This window comes from Erpetoichthys calabaricus, chromosome 11 (genome assembly GCF_900747795.2).
Source record: "Erpetoichthys calabaricus chromosome 11, fErpCal1.3, whole genome shotgun sequence".
Taxonomy (NCBI): Eukaryota; Metazoa; Chordata; class Cladistia; order Polypteriformes; family Polypteridae; genus Erpetoichthys; species Erpetoichthys calabaricus.
In genome coordinates, this window is record NC_041404.2 from 123,335,901 (window position 1) to 123,354,401 (window position 18,501).

Sequence of the window (18,501 nt, forward strand, 5' to 3'; positions counted from 1 at the left end):
GACCTGGACAACACCACTCACATGTGCAGAGATTTCTGTGCCTTGGCCGCCTCCTCTTTGGAGCTATAGCGGACTAACGCATTCCCATGGGGCAGATTCAGATGGAATGTGATCAGTGGTCCATGCTGCATGCACAGCGTTCGCAGAGTGGAGCCGTCAATCTGTGGAAGGGAAAAGTAGATATGAACTAACAACTACTGTGTGAAGGCTGTTGTCTTGGAAAGCATACTTACCTGAGGTGTGAGATTCTTTAGAACGAGCCAATTTGTTGTTCTCCCTGAGCCATTCTCACCCCATGTGGATCCTGTGGAGCAATAGACATCACAGAAGGTAAACCTCAAATGCAGAGAAACTGTGACTGACGTAGGCTCGCTAATATGCTTGAATATTAAGCAACACAGCAGACAATGCATGGAGTAAACGTTTCCTAGGACATCCTAATGAACTTGATAACAAAATGTTGAACTTTGAGGTTATTTTTGTCTTATTGGTCAACATGGCTTCACAGCAAATGGGAGTTTGAAAGTGGATTATTACCAGAGTTGTATCTTGAGTCCAATGTGCCCCATCCTCCAAGGCGGAGTGAGCTACTCTCCCAGGATGATGGAGGCTTTTGACCTGTGAGTCCAGGTGGTGGGCGGGACGGAGCTGTGATGTTTTTAGGAGGCAGAGGGACCTTCCATAGTTCGTGAGCCAAAGAAGTGTTAGTTACAGGGCCAGGAGACCACGTAGACTTGGAATCACTGTTTCTGGCTGCAGAAAAATGAGACAATAAGGTTCAAATTTTGCTGCTAAAACTAAAACTGACAGAAAGGTCAGATGGTCTTGTCAGATAAATCAGCTCTCACCCGAAGTGCTTTGTGCTGTACAGCTGAGAGAACCACTGAAGTTGGAGGCACGAATGGATGACCAGGCACTAGTTGAAGGCAGCGAGGTGTTCAGAGATGAGGTTGACCCTAGTGTACAAGAAACTATCAGTATTAATTCTAGGAAAGGCTGTAGCTATGTCTAAAGGCATTCATTACCCACCGTTACTTCTGTCCCTGAGGTGCTCCACATCCCGAACAGTATTAATGGAAAGATTATTTATCACACTGCCAGGAGTGACGTAAGGGTCAGTTTCAGGGTCAATGTTTGGATACCCTTTCCATGGCTCACCAGGACGAAATTCTACAGCAGTTTTTAGGGGAATAAAGGAAATTGATGAAAAGTGACAAAATTAACTTCATACCTGCTTAGCATCTATCTATACAAGTTCAACACCCTCCTCTACCTGGAGGCCAGTTGACATTGGTAGAGCCATTTGGTGATTTGGCACGTCCGGCCCAGCTGTCCCCAACAGATCCTGGAGAGCTAACCGGAGAGTTGCTTCTGTTGATGAAGTCATATGGACCAAAAGGAGACTCGTCAAGTCGAAGTCCGGTTGAAATAGCACCTATAAAACAATACAGACATGGTAGACAGAGAAAGACACCAAGAAAACAGTGCTACATGCATATTCACTTCACATGCATCCACATGCTATTTGGAGCACCTACCAGGTTTGCTGGAGTTCTGATCAAGTGACGAGGTCACTGGCATGTTATCCAGGGCAGTCCACTTTTTGAGCCGGGACTGAGGCTCTTTAATACTGCCAATGTCCAGATTATTTACATTCAAGTTTGAATTCAAGCCTAGAAAAAGAAGATCTATTACTGAATGTAAAATTTTGAAAAGAAAAAAAATGATCTATGTCTCAAAATGGTCACCTCCATTCAAAATGGCCTCAAAATAATTACGAAGTTTCACACTGTAACCGCATACAAGTATATTAAAATATTGATGAATTACATTATTTCATTTTAAATTTTACACATCATCCTTGGACAAAACCAATGACAATTTATCCTTCAGTGTTAATTTGTGTCCACTTCCTTTTGTACAAAACCTGTGTCAACAGGGCCTTGAGACTCACCAAGAGGAAAGCTGCTGAATGAACCATGTGCTGGCAGCTCCTTCTGTAGCTCGGGGGTGTTATGTGGCATTAGGTTTTCTAGGAAAGATTTCATGGAAGGTTGATGAAGCTGTGGCATCGCTGCTTGTTTCATCAGAGTAGCATCCAATGAGCGTGGAGCTTGCATCATTTGCGGAGGCATGTTGAGTGAACGACCCTTGGAAAGGAGCAGATACTTGTTAGCTATGCAATGACAACAACAAAGGTTGCTGTGAAACATGTCCACATAATTTTAACCAGACACCGTGGTATATGACTTTCTGCATAATATCAAACATGCCAATAAATGATGTGGGTAATTTCCCAAAAAGATGCCCCTCATTCACCCCACCCATCTCCACAATACCTGAGGGTCTTGCAGCTGACGCCCACTAGAAGGTGAACTTCTGTGGCTCTGAGCTTTTTGCTGCTGAAGGAGAAGTCTCTGCAACAGCAAAATCAGAGAGGAGATTTCAGAATTGTTCAGGGAAGTCAGGCATTGAAGGATACAAGCAGAAATCACTTGTCAGGCATTTACTCACCTGAAGTTGGGAAATCTGGGACAGTTGGCTGAGCTGGGAAAGTTGATTTAACATAGCTACCTGCTGTGCACCAAACATGGGATTGATGCCTCCATTGTTTGGTGGATACTTCAGTAATGATGCTGGGACCTGAGAGCAAAAAACAGAATGTATAAGCTAAATTATATGCTACAAGAGACTGAGAGCACTATCTATGGGAGAAAAGCAACTTACCTGAGGGGAGAGTAATGGAGGAGGCACTTGAGCTCTGAGATTAGGCTGAGATGAGTTAATAGGTTGTGCTGGAGGCTGTGGCATGCCCCTCACTTGTGCTGCTGGACTGCCATTAAACACACTGGGATTGCCATTCTGAAAAAAGTGAAGTAAAATATTTATGGATATAAATCAAAAATGAACTCTTTAATGAAGAAAAAAAAAAAAAAAAGTATTTTAAATATTTTCACTAATCTCAAGACAAGAACGAACAACCCAAATGGGTAGTAAAAGGCAAAGACTTTATCTCACAGATCATAAAAGATGGCATTAACCAGTAAACCCTTTCTACTCTTTCACTTATCATATTACCAATATTGAAGTTTTGAAGAAAAAAAAAATCAAATGGTTAAAATGTAAGCAAAAACCAGAAAGTCAAGATAGACTAATTTAGGCAAGTAGAAATTGACACATATCAAGTAAAATATGTGCAAAGGACCAGCTGACTCCATCAAGACTGACAAAGGCTAGCAAAAACAATGATACTGACAAATTGTGATCCTGTAAAAATGATGTATGGAGTTACCGAACTTACCTGTCTAACAGAATTCAAGTTTTGGATGCCCAGCCCTGTAACAGAGCCAAGCACTTGATTAGGTAGTGCATTGTTTGAAGGGAGAAGCTTCAGGTTTTGATTAGAAGCAAAGTGTACACTTGGGGTCTCTTCTGCTAGGCCTCCATCCTGAATGCTTGACAAAGAAAGCTGAAGCAAAAGGAAAATGGAAAAACAAATACTAGTTACAATCTCTATATGAGGGCCCAAAATGTGCGACTATCTAAGACCCCCACAAACCTTGTCATAGTAGGGGCTGCGTTCCATGGAAGACTCTTTGGGGACTTGCAAGCGGGAAGAGGGACCCTTTCCTATCACTCCATTGTACTCCACATCGACCCTCTTGTCAGATAATATTCCTGTAAGCAGGAATGCATTAATGTTAAAACCCAAAAAGAAAAAAAATGCAGCACAGCTGGCAATTCATGACAAGATACCAACCTGGAGCAAGGTCAATTTTTCCACTTTTACTTTCTTCACAGGACTCCCTCTGTTAAAAAATTAACATGTTTTTAATTATTATACACTGCACCTCTATACCCCATCCTATAGTCTTGAAAAGATGGTGTGGAAAAAATGTGTCTGCTTAAAGCCATTATACTCACAGGAAAGCCAATACTGGAGAATTGCTTTACAAACTGATTCATCCACACATCATCTGGCTTCCCGCCGCCTTTAATGGAATTCTGGAATATAAAAAGAGAAATATTAACTATATAATGGATGCCCATGCTGCACCCTCATACAGTCATGACAACTGGGAGATACCTTTACAGGAGCTTTTTTCAAGTAAGGGGGGCAGTTTGAAGGCTGGTTTATTTCCTGGGAAGGGTGGCTGTTCCATGTGCCAAACTCTCCATCATTCTCCATTTCCCAGCTGGGATGTCGAGATTCAGATAAGGTAATTTCATCAGCACACCAGCCTTCTTGCATAGCTTTAGATCCTAAGAAGCAAAATAATTGATAGTTACACTGATTTGAAAGCCTGTAGCAACATAGACATGAACACTGTTATAAACATTGTAGTGCTGGGCAGCAACTAAAATTTTTAACCACAATTGCATGATTAATCGCACACAATGACAACAATCACATTGTTATGTGCAAAATCCAATAATGAACTCAGAAGTAGTGTATTGCGTGTATTTGGTATATAAACACTTTAAACAAATAAGGTGCTTTTTAAAAGCAGTGTTCCCTTTACATAGTAGCAGTTAAAAATTTCTTGTAAATCTCAACTTAAACATTAATGCAATCAAATCAAACATAAAACCAAAGCTATTTGCCAATGCCAGGGAATTCATGTTTTATCTAGTTTGTTATAGAAAAACAAGTTACCCTCAGAGTCCAGAGCCACAATCCCAACATTATAACAGGCACCTTCCGAGCAACAACAACATTTCTAAATCTGTTTTCTTTTTTTATCAGAACAGATTCCAGCAGAAACATTTTCTTTTATCAGGGAGCAGCATAAACAATATGTTCAGCAGCAACTCTTTGAGGGCTAATATTTTTTCTGAAAAGTGCAAAAAGCAATGGTTTCATACATTAATCAACATAAGCCTGTTGGCGTCTGTTTGCAGTTTGTGGCAGCTGCAGCGAGGGCGGCTTGACGGCCAGCAGGAATGGCAGTTGCAGTCAGACACAATATGGTTTGCATCTCCCATCATCATAGGTGTCTGTCCTCCCAGGGAAACGTTGTTTGTGTAGCTGATGCACCTATGGCGTATTCAGCACCACAATCAGCTGGGGACCGATCAGCTGATCCCGTACATCGAAAATGAAAGTGAGGTACCATCTCCAGATCACTTGCATCAAAATCGGAGTGACAAATCAGAGTCCGATTCAGCGATTCATCTCTCCACATGCCATTTTACAAGCTGTTTGCTCTTCGCTACTCATGCACCCAAAAAATTAAATCTACAATGTAATTCTGGAAATCCAGAAATAACTGAGCATTGACAATTACAACTTTGGGTCAGTGAGTATTCAAAAAAGCAGGTTTAGAATGGATTCCAGAAGAAAATTTTAAACAAAAATGAAAGAAGTTTTAGTTCTTTGAAATACCGTTAGGATTTTAATTGTGAACAAAGTGCTTTGTCAAACTGTAGAAAGGGGTGTGATTAAGAAGAAATGATCTTCAATAGAACCAAGAAACACTTATGCAGTTGAGAGTGTGTGTGTCCCTAATGGCTCTACTAAACAAAATTCTGACATAAATGTTTGAAGCTTTTCAGAAGAGGAGAAGCAGCTAGATAATTCTGCTCGACTTTCCAATACACATACAATTAAAACATCTCAGGAGTCTTTCTTATACTTGTACAGCAGAGGGACACAGACAGCATACATGTTCGGGCAGATCTAAGGAAAATGAAATTTAATGTAAGTAAATTTAAAGCACTACATGCAGGAAGAAAGAACGTTAGTTTTAAATGCACAATGGGAGGTCTGAAAATTGAAAGTACACTTTATGAGAAGGACTTGGGAATCGTAGTGGACTCAACACTATCAACTGCCAAACGGTATTCAGAAGCCATTAAGAAGGCTAACAGAATCTGGAGAAAGACCAGAGAGGGACAACTAGGCTGATTCCAAGAATACAGGGGGTGAATTATGAAGAAAAATTAAAAGAGCTGAGATTTTTCAGATTAGGCTAATGAATTTGAATTAAGAGGTGACATGATTGAAGTGTTTAAAATCATGAAGGGAATCAGTACAGTGGAAAACTTAAGGGTAAATTTTGCACAAACATTACCAGGTTTTTCTTTACCTAGAACACCATAAACACATGGAATAAGTTACCAAGAAATGTGTTAGACAGTAAGACTTTATAGACTTCCAAAACTAGTCTTGATGTTATTTTGGACGAATTCAGGGGACAGGACTGATGAGCTTTGCTGGGCTTAATGGCATGTTCTTGTCTAGATTGTTCTAACGTTCTGGCTGGAGCCTTTATCTTCTCAAGGTTAAAAGACTGCTTCACTACCTTTCATTAATTGTATATTTTGTTTATAACTTACTAGTTTTCTAGTGCACTGTACTGAGTTACCTTGATTTATACGTTAGAAACAGATTTAGGAAAAGTAGCAACACTTAATCTTACCGTTTTCATTTACTGTATTTCTTATGAGAGAAACATCCCCACAATATGCCTTTATGCTATATTTAGCACTTTATCCATATCAGCAGAGACTTCCTATGTATATAACTTAAAACTATAACAAACAATATTTTAGCAGCCAACCCAATTACAGACAAAGGCATACTGTATACAAGGGTCCTATGGAATCCTTTTTATTTTTTCACAAATTCTGCTTTATTTTTGTTTTATTTTCGGTTTTCAGTGTTTTATTTTGACCTGATTCAGATTTTTGGGTTTTGTTATTTTTTACTGTAAGCAACAGCTACAACAAAACAAACAATAATGAAATGGCACTTTACATTCCTTTTCATGAAACTGCACACTAGCACAACTGAACCTTAATTTGCAGTTCCATTCATCAGGTAGGAGCCCAGATGCTCCATGATGCTGTATGCTGAAACTGAAGTAGGACAGTGAGTGCCCTCCAGAATTGTAAGAGCTCCTACTAATTTGATGCATGTTTCTGAGATGAAGGTTAGCTTCACTTTTATGGTGTAGGATATTTGTTATAGCCTGAGCTGATGTGTTCTCGGACAGAAAGAACTTTTTGTAAAGGTGAATATGTTCAGCGAGGTACCCTACTGATTTGAACCTGCTATTCCACCTGGTGTTTCCTGCCTCGGGGGTCCCTGGCAGGCTTTAACCACATCACTAGTAATGCAGCCTCACTAAAATATTTAAAGTGCTGCTAGGTCTCTCCCACAAAACTAATGACATGACACAAGCAGGTTGAATGTACACCATTAGACATAACCCCTTTTAAAACTTACTGGTGTGCTTTTAGACGGTATGATACATTGTCTGTAACTACTGCTAAAATGTCATTAAGATTCAGCTGGTTGTTGTGAAGGGACTGAAGTGCTGCCTATGAAAAGGTGGAAAAGTTGCAGCTCTCCATATAACATCTGCCAAAGTACTGGTCTTCAGAACCTGTAACTGTAATTATGTAAAATATTTCTGAAAATTCTTGCACCTTTAGTGTTTACAAACTGAAAACATGCATCATTACATCTGTATCTTCATTTACTTCATATTTTACAATAGTTTGCTTTGTAATTAATTAATCTGCAAGACACTAAATCCAGGAATTAAACATAAAAAGTAAGATCCGCTTTTAATTGTAATTATGTAAATTATTTCTAAAGATTAAGCCTTTTCTAAAGATTCTTAAACCTTAAGTGTTTACAGATTGAAAACGTGCATTGTTACATCTGTACCATCTACTGCATATTTTAATTAATTACAAAGCAAAAGCAAACTATTTTAATCAATCTGCAAGATGCTAAATCCGGGAATTAAACAGAAAAAAAAGAAAGAGACACGCCTTTAAGGACTCGTTGCATCTGAGGAGAAGCCTGCTATTCTGCCCAGGCTTGTAGGTGCAGAGTTTATAACAGAAGAGTCAAATGTGGACCTTGCGTGACTTGTCACTGCAAGACAAAACATTTATTAAATTAAAAACTTTTGTTATTAATTTTTAAAAGGTAACCTGTTAACAACCAGTGCTATTCACTAATAATATGTTTCTACGAGAAAGACTGTTAACACCGGTTAAATATAATAGAACTATGTGCTCTCGGCTATCAGTGGTTTCATCAACTACAACATAAATTTTTTTGCCACAAATCTTTCGAAGAACGGCGTCCATATGTTGTTCAAAAAACACAGGGCAAATGAGTTTGACAAAGACTGCTCATTTTCTGCCAGTGCGCCTCCTTGTTTACAATGCTTAATAAGGAAAGGACTTGTCTTCGTCATTTTTTTTCGAGTCATATGTCTGACTCGCCAAAGTATCTTTTTGTGTCCAGTCTATGGTAGCTAGCAAAACTTGCAGAAACGTTGTCCAGATTCATAAAAGTCGCCAGGATACTGTTCTTCCCTCAATTTTGCAGCTGAGGTTGTGTTTCTTAGTTTTTTTTTTGTTTTTTTTTTTTAACATAGTTAGGGTATCTGATTACTGTCTCATGGAGTTAGCTAATCAGCATGCCTTTAATAAGAAAACATACAGGAAACACACGCACAGATGAAGGCACAACTGAATTTCTATGAATTGTGTTCGATTGAAAAACAAACTAGAAAATAGTATCAGAATGACAGAACTACAGATTATTCAATTGTATAATTTATTGGGAAGTTTTGTAACAGTAACCCCTTTCAGTAACTAAATTCTGCACATTCCCGTTTTTAAATCTAAAATCTGCTTTTATGCGTTAATTCTGTGATTCTGTCCATGTTTTCCACATCGTGGAAATCATAGGGCCCTATGCATAATGACGGAAAACAGAACCAGAGGAATTCTCCACCAGAACACCTAATAAAACCATATCTTTGCTTTAGAGCAGGCATGTCAAACATGCGGCCCCGGCCCGCAACAGAGATCTGTGCGGCCCGCATAACAGATCCTAGTTAGCACTAAACTTGTACAAAATGATTACTATCGTTTGTGATTGAATCATTCTGCATCTTCGGCGTTACTTATTGACTTTTCTTACTTCTGCCTTCTGACAAAAGCGCGTTTCCCACGGCATTACGGTACCGTAAACATCATCTGCTAGTATAGCCACGAGCCTTGTCCAAAGTTAATGAGCCGCGACGTCGCAACTGAAGTGCTAGGCTGCAGCAGCCTGGCAGCAGGGGCGGCCTTAGGCATGTACAAACTGTGCACCTGCACAGGGCCGCCATGCCAATATATACTGAATATAAAACAGAAAGAGAAAATAATGACACAGCTGACGGCAATGTGGCCGAAAAACATTGTGTTTCTTGTTAATTAGTACGCTGTATTTACTAATGTCGCTTAAGTCAGAGCAGTAAGCTATATGTAGTATTATAACGTTCTGCTGTAATGAGAATATCATGGGCCGCCACTTGGTTTTCAAGTTACGGACATGCGCATATAGAAGCGTTTTATGAGCACGAGGCGGCTATGCAGTGTCCGCAACGGACGTGGCCATCCGCCGTGCATAAGATACCATTATTGACATTGGCGGGCGAAGGGGCCACCGATTCTTTCTCTGCCCAGGGCCGCCACAAGCCTAGAGCCTCCCCTGGCAGGCTACACTACTGGCTGGGCTGCTGAGACTGGCCACTGGGCAGAACTGACCATCACGAGTAGTAATAGCTTGCATATTTTCATGTTTTTTTTGCTCTAGTTTTATGTAATTTTGTGCTAGTATTGTAACGAACAGTTAGTGCAGACTACAGCTGAATATCTGAAGTGGACGCGATATTTTAGTAAAGTAAAATTTGATTTTGGGAGGATTTGTTTTCCAACTTGAATTACAGGGCAATGAATTCAGTGAGCGTTTTTGTGATTTCAGTTCACACGAACAGGACGTTGCGCTGTTTACATCACCATACTCTTACAACGTTGAGAATACGCCTGAGAATATCCAAAAGGAACTGATTGAACTGCAGTCAGATTCTATTCTGAAGGCAAAATACAATGAAGTTGGTGTGCCAGGCTTTTATGCTTACCTGCCACCCTCGTATGTGTAGATCCGTAAGTTGGCATCGAGAGTACTGTCTATGTTCGGAAGCACTTACCTTTGTGAGCAATTGTTTTCGTTAATGAAAGCTACCAAAACCCCACATCGCTCAAGACTTGCTGTCGAGCACCTTTGATCCCTCATAAAAGTTGCAGCTGCACAAGATTTCAAGCCTGATATTGACGAACTGGTTACTAACAAGAGATGCCAAGTGCCGGGACAAAAGAAATAGATCTCACACTGTAAGACTCCTACTGTATATAAGCAATGAATATAATATAATGAATATAATATAAGGACCTAGCTAAGAGGCTAAGACTACGCAGTTGTACGGAGATTGTATGGAAATAAATTGCTTTTCTTTAAACTTTAAGTGTTACATTTTTTAAAGTTTTCAGTATTGGAAAGAAAGCTACTGCAACTTTGTATAATAGTATTTTTTACAGTGCGGCCCACTGACGCACGTATGGCAGTCGAAGCGGCCCACCAATGGGAAAGAGTTTGACATGCCTGCTAGAGAGTACATTTTTAAAAAGCTTCTTTTTAGTACCCTGAGCTTTAGCAGACACATAAGGCTGCATGGATGCGAACAACTAGCATACAGACTACTTTTAATGAAGGCAGAGATAGGAACTTCTATGTGAGATCAGAAAATGCTGGTATTTTTACAGAAAAGGTTTTTTGTTTCTAAGGATGTAACCTACTTAATTTAATGACAACTAACTGCATATCACCGAGAGATTATAAATGAAAGATTTTTCTCATTTGTTTTACTCACTGTAAGCATCATTCTAGTTAACAGGCATATAATTAGCTGCTAGAGGAAAAAGATGTTGCAGGTGGCTGCACAAATTTGGAAAATGTTTTAGCAACCAACTGGCAGACAACTACAAAGAAAACCTGAAAGACAGAGCACGAGCACTGCACTACTGTGTAGCTTGTGGAATAAGCAAGATTTCATAAGAATTAACTTTTACTACCGGCTTTTAAGAAAAATTTGTTAAGTCTGAGATTATACAAGTCATCCATCCATCCATTTTCCAACCCGCTGAATCCGAACACAGGGTCACGGGGGTCTGCTGGAGCCAATCCCAGCCAACACAGGGCACAAGGCAGGAACCAATCCTGGGCAGGGTGCCAACCCACCGCAGGACACACACAAACACACCCACACACCAAGCACACACTAGGGCCAATTTAGAATCACCAATCCACCTAACCTGCATGTCTTTGGACTGTGGGAGGAAACCGGAGCGCCCAGAGGAAACCCACGCAGACACGGGGAGAACATGCAAACTCCACGCAGGGAGGACCCGGGAAGCGAACCCAGGTCCCCAGGTCTCCCAACTGCGAGGCAGCAGCGCTACCCACTGCGCCACCGTGCCGCCCATTATACAAGTCATGTATTACCTAATTAGAGGAGACCATTTTTGTACTGCTCAAGCTAATATTTTGAGTTTATCCCCTTAATATTGTGCAATACTGATTCAGGCAAACCACTACACATCACATTCCAACCAAAGTTCAGTGTGTCGGTGGTCACAAACATGAGTAAAGTTTAAATTACACTAAACATCCATCCATCCATTTTCCAACCCGCTGAATCCGAACACAGGGTCACGGGGGTCTGCTGGAGCCAATCCCAGCCAACACAGGGCACAAGGCAGGAAACAATCCCGGGCAGGGTGCCAACCCAGTTAAGTAATTTTATTTCTGCTAAGCACAGTTCATAAGAGGAATTAGTTTAAGAAGCAATTACTGTATTGCAGTTTTTTCCCCCAAAAATGAAACACTTACCAGTTTTACTCTGAGGCTGCTGACCAACTGGAACGTTTGTCCAGGCAGGGGTGCTAGCAGAATCACCATTGACTCCTTCTCCCCAGCTAGCTCCTGTGTCCAACGGCTTTCCCCAGGCTGCTGTTCCATTGTCCACGGTAGTTAAAGGAAGAGCAGGTTCTCCCCAAGAGGCAGATGTCTTTGTTGGAATTCCATAGGGCTCTCCCCACCCTTTGTAATTTGAAAGAAATGCCAAATATTTTAGGTGGAAGTGCTGATACAAATCAATAAGGTATGTTTGCAGAGAAAAGTAATAAATACACTTACCAGTATTTCCAGACCCTTCTTTGTTCAGAAGGCCATTTGGTGGTGGTGGTGGTCCTGGAGGTAGCAGCTGTTGTGGTGGCTGAGGCATTGACGCTTCTTGTTCTGATCCACTGCTACCATTAACAGTATTCTTGTTCCACATATTTACATTTTTATATTTATACTGATTTGGATCTCCCCAAGCACTAGTTCCATCATCAATTTCCATCTTGCGCCTGATGGACTCTGGAGAAGGCTCTTCCCAGCCTGTAGGCTCATCATCTTTCAGTGCACTTGGCATTGGCCCTTCAAGCCAGCCAGAAGGTTTGTTATTAGCAGGAGAAGGTTGATCTCCTCCCCATGATGCTGAGCCACCAGCAATCTCCTGTGGCTTCTTCCACTCAGAAGAGTTACCTGGCTTTGACTGGTCTCCCCAACCATGGGCAGAGCTACCACCCTTTGACTGGTCTCCCCAGCCCTGTGAAGTGACACTCTTTGCTTGCTCTCCCCATCCTTGAGGCATAGGACCACCCTTTGATTGCTCACCCCACCCTAAAGTTGAACTGCAGGCTTTAGATGACTCCACCCAGTTTTGGGAAGGGGTGTTAATCTTTGATGATTCACCCCAGCTTTGAGTGGAAGCACTACCCTTTGATTGTTCTCCCCATCCTAGAGGAGGGGAGCTAACCTTTGTTACTTCGTCCCAGGACTGAGATGGTGTACTACCCTTTGATTGTTCCCCCCAACCTAGAGAAGGGGTGCTACCCTTTTTTGGTTCCCCCCAGCCTTGGGAAGGGGTACTTCCCTTTAACTGCTCCTCCCAGTTTTGGGCTGTTGTGCTACCCTTTGATTGTTCTACCCAGCCTAGGGACGGAGTGCTACTCTTTGATGCATTATCCCAACCCTGAGATGGAGTGCTGTCCTTTGAAGGCTCTCCCCATCCAGATGTACTTCCTGTACCTCCATTAGCCCATGTATTTGCAGAAGATGCTGTCCGGCCTGGTTCACTCCATCCAGATACTGACCTGTCACTGTCACTGTCCCTGTCCCAGCCACCTGAGCCAGATTTTACTGGCTCACTTCCCCACTGGTTTGTTGAAGATACCTCACCCCACCCTTCACCGCCAGTTGATGGACCCCAATTCTGGTGAGATTTTGGCCCTTCAGACCATCCCTGTTTGACCTTTTGTGCATCATTCCAGGTAGAAGACTTGTCCTCCTTGTTCCATGTTTGATTGTTCTTCACTGTTCCTGAAGCAGCAGAAGCACTGTCATCCCATCCCCCTTGGCTGCTAGAGCCTTTGGCGTCTCCCCATCCAGGCAATGATGAGGCATTAGTTGTGTTTGGGCTTGGCCCTTTATCCCACCCTCCTGAGTTACAGGTCTGAGAAACAATGCCACCCCAGGCTTCTGTTCCATTGTCAGTCTTTTTATCAGTGTGTTTAGAAGTTTCAATATCCCAGGCAGTATGCTGTCTGATTGGGGTCTGGCCCCAACCAATGTTGGAAAGGACACGAGGATCCAAGTCAGTTCTGGACAAAACGTTTTGGACCAAACCTTGTGGGTCAGCTTTCCTTCTGTCTCGAGCTCTGTGTCCATCACTGCTTGCCTTCTCATTACGACTTCCAGTGCTTTCTGTGCTACCTTCTTCACTTTCCACAGGGGTAGATGGAGATTTGACCCACACATCATTCTGTTCACTTATTTGGGAAAGTGTCGAACTCTGACCACATCCATTTGATCCTTTTCGGTTATTGTCGTTATCACTGGAATGCTGTGTATTTGGCAATTCACTCCACTCCATACTAGACACATTGTTACCTGTGGTCAAAGAGCCATTGGCCCAGGCTCTACCACTAGGCGCATAGCTATTCCCTGTTCCCCAAGCTTCTCTGTGGGAGTTTGCTGTACCTTGATCCCATGATAATCCTCCACGGCCACAACCTACATTGTTATTCTTGCATGATACCTGGCCCACTGAGCTGTTCGGCGTAGTCTGCATTAGAGTTGCATTCACAGTGTCACCAATAGCTTGGCCTTTGAGGACCTGGCATTTGTCTCCAGAGTAGTTAGTGCCAGGTGTGGCCCATGAAGTACCATATGAGTCGCTATTAACTCCCTCGTCACTACTATGCTGCGAAGCTGAAGTGCCATTAGAAACTGAAGAAGCCTGAAGTTGAGAAGTGACTGTGCTCATACGCCAGGCCCGGTGCCCTGTAACATTAGGCAGTTCACTTGTCTGCAATGAACCAGTAGAGTTTGGTAAACTAGAGGTCAACATGTTAGTAGTGTTATTTGGTCCATTCATTTCAGTGTTAAGGTTTTGAGGTTGTCCGCTAAATGAAACCTTCCTGGTACCACCAACATCTGAATCTGTACTCTCATGGAGGCTATTCCAGGATCCACGGCTAGAGACACACATGCTGGTACTGTTGCTATTCTGCTGATCCACAGTGCTGCGTTGTAGATTGCTTCCATTGCTACCATTTCCCACAGGCAGCGGCGCTTTATTTCCATTACCTTCCAATAGACACCAGGCACCATGGTTGGCATTTGGGTTCAAAGTGCTTGGATTTATACCTCCACTAGATGCAGAGCTTGGGCTGCTCCACATGTTAATGTTACTGTGGCTATTATCATGCAGCTTGCCATTTATACCTTCCACAGAACCTTGATGTGTGCTTAACACTGAGCCATGAGGTAGGTCCCAAGGCCCATTAATACTTCCATTACTGACATTATTGCTGACATTCCCAACCATTTGCTGGCTCTGAGAACTGTTTCTGGTGCTCTCATGGATACCAGCAGAACTCGCTGAAGCCATTATACTGAGGTTCTTCTCAGACCCAGAGCTCGAAGTAGAGTCAGCATCTATACATTCTGAAGCCAACTCTGGGTCGCTGCCTGTGATTGACGGCCAAGCTTCCTTATCACACCCGTCTACAATAACTCTGTCCCAAGTGGTGCTAGAATCGCTGCCAGCTGAGCCAGGTACCCAGTGAGAATTTTCATAATGTGACCCGAGTCCAGAGTGATTCAAATCTGAAAAAGTAGTTTATAAAGGAAAAAAAAGTCAGTTCTTACTTATCACTTAAAAGATAGTAACAAAACAGAGAAGGGAAGGCTAAAGGCAACTCTTAGGACTACATCATTGAGCCTGGCTATATCTAAGCCCAAGACAACTACTTGAAGGATGCAAAAAGGACATGCAAGCCATTATAAAACTCTTGCAAATTCTTTGTCAGCATCAGCTAAACTGTAATCACAGACCCACAGAAACAGCTTACACTTGGTACCTTGTTGTTTAAAAAGGAATTTGAATGTGAACTCCTTCCCTGAAAGATCTGCACTAGCAATATATTCCATCACTTTTCCTTGGCCTTCACTGCTGGTCGAGCATGCTCAGGAAGACTTCTGCCACATCATTTTGCTCCTGTATCTAAAAGGTGCCTCTCATTTTTATCCTACCACCACCATCACTCAAATACTGATTTATTTAAAAAAAAAACAAAAAAAAAAACAAACTCTGGATTAGAGAGGACAGTAGTTGATTTTGTCACAATGCCCATTATATGGGTTTCTCTGAAAGAACTGCCAAAATAACTTATCTGTATGTTAGAGACCAAGTGTAAACCAAAGAAGTAAAATGCATTGAGAAATTTCCTTTGCATATCTTTAGTACTAGGGTGTTGTACCGTGTTAGCCATTATGAATGTAGAGAAAAGCCAAGCAAAATGACACCTTTTATTGGCTAACTAGAAAGATTACAATATGCAAGCTTTCGAGGCAACTCAGGCCCCTTCTTCAGGCAAGATGTAATACAGAAACTGAAGTTTCCTATGTTTATATACACACTCTAGGACAAGAAACAACATTGGTAAATCTTTAAATGAGAGATTTTGTATGTAAAAAATTAATAGATTCATTCACCTGAATGAATCTATTAATTTTTTACATACAAAATCTCTCATTTAAAGATTTACCAATGTTGTTTCTTGTCCTAGAGTGTGTATATAAACATAGGAAACTTCAGTTTCTGTATTACATCTTGCCTGAAGAAGGGGCCTGAGTTGCCTCGAAAGCTTGCATATTGTAATCTTTCTAGTTAGCCAATAAAAGGTGTCATTTTGCTTGGCTTTTCTCTACTTTGCATATCTTGTAAAACTAAAACTGATTACGAGCTCATTATTACGCTGCAGCGCAACAATGCAAAACACTCCTGTGACAGACTCTCAAAGCATACAGAACGATTAAGAAACTGTTGAAATTGCAAATATAGAGGGTAACATTGCATCAAAGCTATTATGTTAAATTATGATAGAGGACAATGCTTTACAGCCTATGCAATGCTACATAGTGAGTGACCAAGGACACACAGCAAGCAAAATCTTCAGGGGCATGCAACACCAACACACATAACCTTAAGACCACCATAAAACCACTGAATGAAGTGCAAACAACACTAATTACACACATGCACGCTTTCCAGATGCCACAACAATGGCAAAGGGTGGAGGGGAAAAAGTCACCTGACTGGTTTGGGGAGTGGCTGACCAAATCCCGAATGGGGGGCATGCCTGTGAGAAAGGAATAATGTCAGAAGATATTCATTGAACTACTTATAAGATTCATGGCTAGTTTTTCTAAATATATAGGACTATCTTAAAAACATCTGCCTTTGCACTTTATAAAGTATCAATACACATAAAGCAGCTATTTAAAATCAGTGTTCTCTCAAACTAAATTAACTGGCAGGTCTTGATTTATGAACAAATAACTCACCATCATTTTCCATTCAATACCACACTTAATAATGTAACAAGCATTTCAAGACAGTTTATTTTTTAAAATTATTCTGCTTAAACCTATGTGCAACCAGAAGGAAACAAACACAGGTTTCAGATGTGACAAATTTCACCACAAGCAATGCCATTCCCCCTTTAAAATGATTAAAGAACCAAATCGCATTTAAAATGTTCACATTTTAATGAAATGGGCTTGGAGTATTAAAACTGTTCATCCAAAATTTTGAAAAGGATTATCACCATATCACAACAGAAAGAAAAAAAGGGAAGTCTAACAAAGAACTGCAATCAGTGTGAGAAAAATCAACTACCTAGACGCCCAATACCTGCTATCCAAGGAGCAGCATTCAGAACAAAGCAGCTAGCATTTCACCATAGTTTGCCCCATACCCACTGTATGCCAGCAGCAGTCACTCTACCTGCGCAATTTTCGTTGCTCTTGAGCAATTGTCCGTCATTAACGGACAGTAATGAAGGTGCGCCGTTACTCCCTGGTCCGCCCAGTTCCACTCCTGGGGCAGGAAGTTGCTGAACACGTTTCAGCAGTTGCTTCTGCTCGTGGTTCCGAAAGCGTGGTGGGACTTCTCGAGGTGGGTATCGAGGTGAGGCTTGTTGCTGATTGCTGGCTGAGACTCGCTTGGCATTGCTGATGTTGCTGGTAACAGGAGAAGTGCTGCTGATACAATTGGCAGGAGGCGGCTGGCTTGAACTGGGCTTTGTTGGTTCTGGCACTGAAGCAAAGAGATATACATTTAGTAAAGTGGTGTGTACTTCAGAAAAAGTGAGAATCTCCCTAGGCTTCACACAAGTACTACTTTAACACCAATGCAAAAACAGTAATTTGTTTTACCACATTATATAGCCAACAAGGAAACTTCATTCTCTATCCATCAGGTACAATTAGATATCCTTGAAACAAATGCAGTTGAGTTTAATGTTATTCTGTTTCATTCTAAAATGGCCTAGTCCACAAAAGCAGTGGCATCATGTTCAAGGACACAGAAAACATGCATTTTTTTTTTCAAGGTGCCTGTATGCAGCACCCCCAACCCCCCTCAGCCCTTCACAGTCGCGACCTAATTCTGTTCAATTTCACAGCTCAGTGGAGAACGTCAAGCAGCAAATAAGAAGGGGCCAATGTGCTTAACTTCCATTAAACATTGGGGTAGGGTGGAGTAAAAAAAAATTTATGGAAGCAGGTAGAAGTTTGTGTACATGGCATATGGGCTCCAGGTCTACTACCACAAAGTTAACCACTTCAGTTTTGTCAAGCAGAAAATGTGTTGGTCACCAGGAAGCAAGCAGTATCTGCCAAAGGAGCATGATCAAAATGTATATATTTAGAGGACCCCAGACTGCCAGGATCTCCTGCAAATCATTGTTTTACTATAGCTAGCTCACACTTTCAAGAAGCTAGAAACTGATTCAACTCCAAGCAAATCCTTGTAATGGCGAATGCTTCCAAAACATTTAAAAGAAAAGGCTAAGCTTACTTTATCAAATGCCCCATGCACAACTATGTCAAAACATCAATCAAATACCAAGTGTAACATCGTTTTAAAAATCTGGTTTGTCAGAGAATCACTCCTTTAACGTTGTTACATTTGTATTTGTAAGATTTTACATTTGAATCATTTGCCATTTAAAAATATATCACAAAAGAGT

General features: G+C 41.4%; 1 protein-coding gene across 1 annotated transcript in view; it reads right to left on the reverse strand.

Moving 5' to 3' along the window:
• Positions 1 to 18,501, reverse strand: part of LOC127529531 (trinucleotide repeat-containing gene 6A protein-like) — a 46,954-nt gene that overhangs the window by 1,641 nt on the left and 26,812 nt on the right. The window contains exons 5-24 of the mRNA XM_051933328.1: positions 17,256 to 17,567; positions 16,561 to 16,608; positions 12,053 to 15,073; positions 11,747 to 11,956; positions 4,088 to 4,263; positions 3,925 to 4,005; positions 3,761 to 3,809; positions 3,560 to 3,678; positions 3,302 to 3,469; positions 2,728 to 2,862; positions 2,515 to 2,643; positions 2,340 to 2,417; positions 1,955 to 2,150; positions 1,539 to 1,673; positions 1,274 to 1,435; positions 1,030 to 1,170; positions 849 to 956; positions 538 to 753; positions 234 to 304; positions 22 to 161 (exon numbers count right to left, since the gene is read on the reverse strand). Coding sequence (XP_051789288.1) covers positions 22 to 161; positions 234 to 304; positions 538 to 753; positions 849 to 956; positions 1,030 to 1,170; positions 1,274 to 1,435; positions 1,539 to 1,673; positions 1,955 to 2,150; positions 2,340 to 2,417; positions 2,515 to 2,643; positions 2,728 to 2,862; positions 3,302 to 3,469; positions 3,560 to 3,678; positions 3,761 to 3,809; positions 3,925 to 4,005; positions 4,088 to 4,263; positions 11,747 to 11,956; positions 12,053 to 15,073; positions 16,561 to 16,608; positions 17,256 to 17,567 — 5,695 coding nt within the window. The remainder of the gene's footprint in view (positions 1 to 21; positions 162 to 233; positions 305 to 537; positions 754 to 848; positions 957 to 1,029; positions 1,171 to 1,273; positions 1,436 to 1,538; positions 1,674 to 1,954; positions 2,151 to 2,339; positions 2,418 to 2,514; positions 2,644 to 2,727; positions 2,863 to 3,301; positions 3,470 to 3,559; positions 3,679 to 3,760; positions 3,810 to 3,924; positions 4,006 to 4,087; positions 4,264 to 11,746; positions 11,957 to 12,052; positions 15,074 to 16,560; positions 16,609 to 17,255; positions 17,568 to 18,501) is intronic.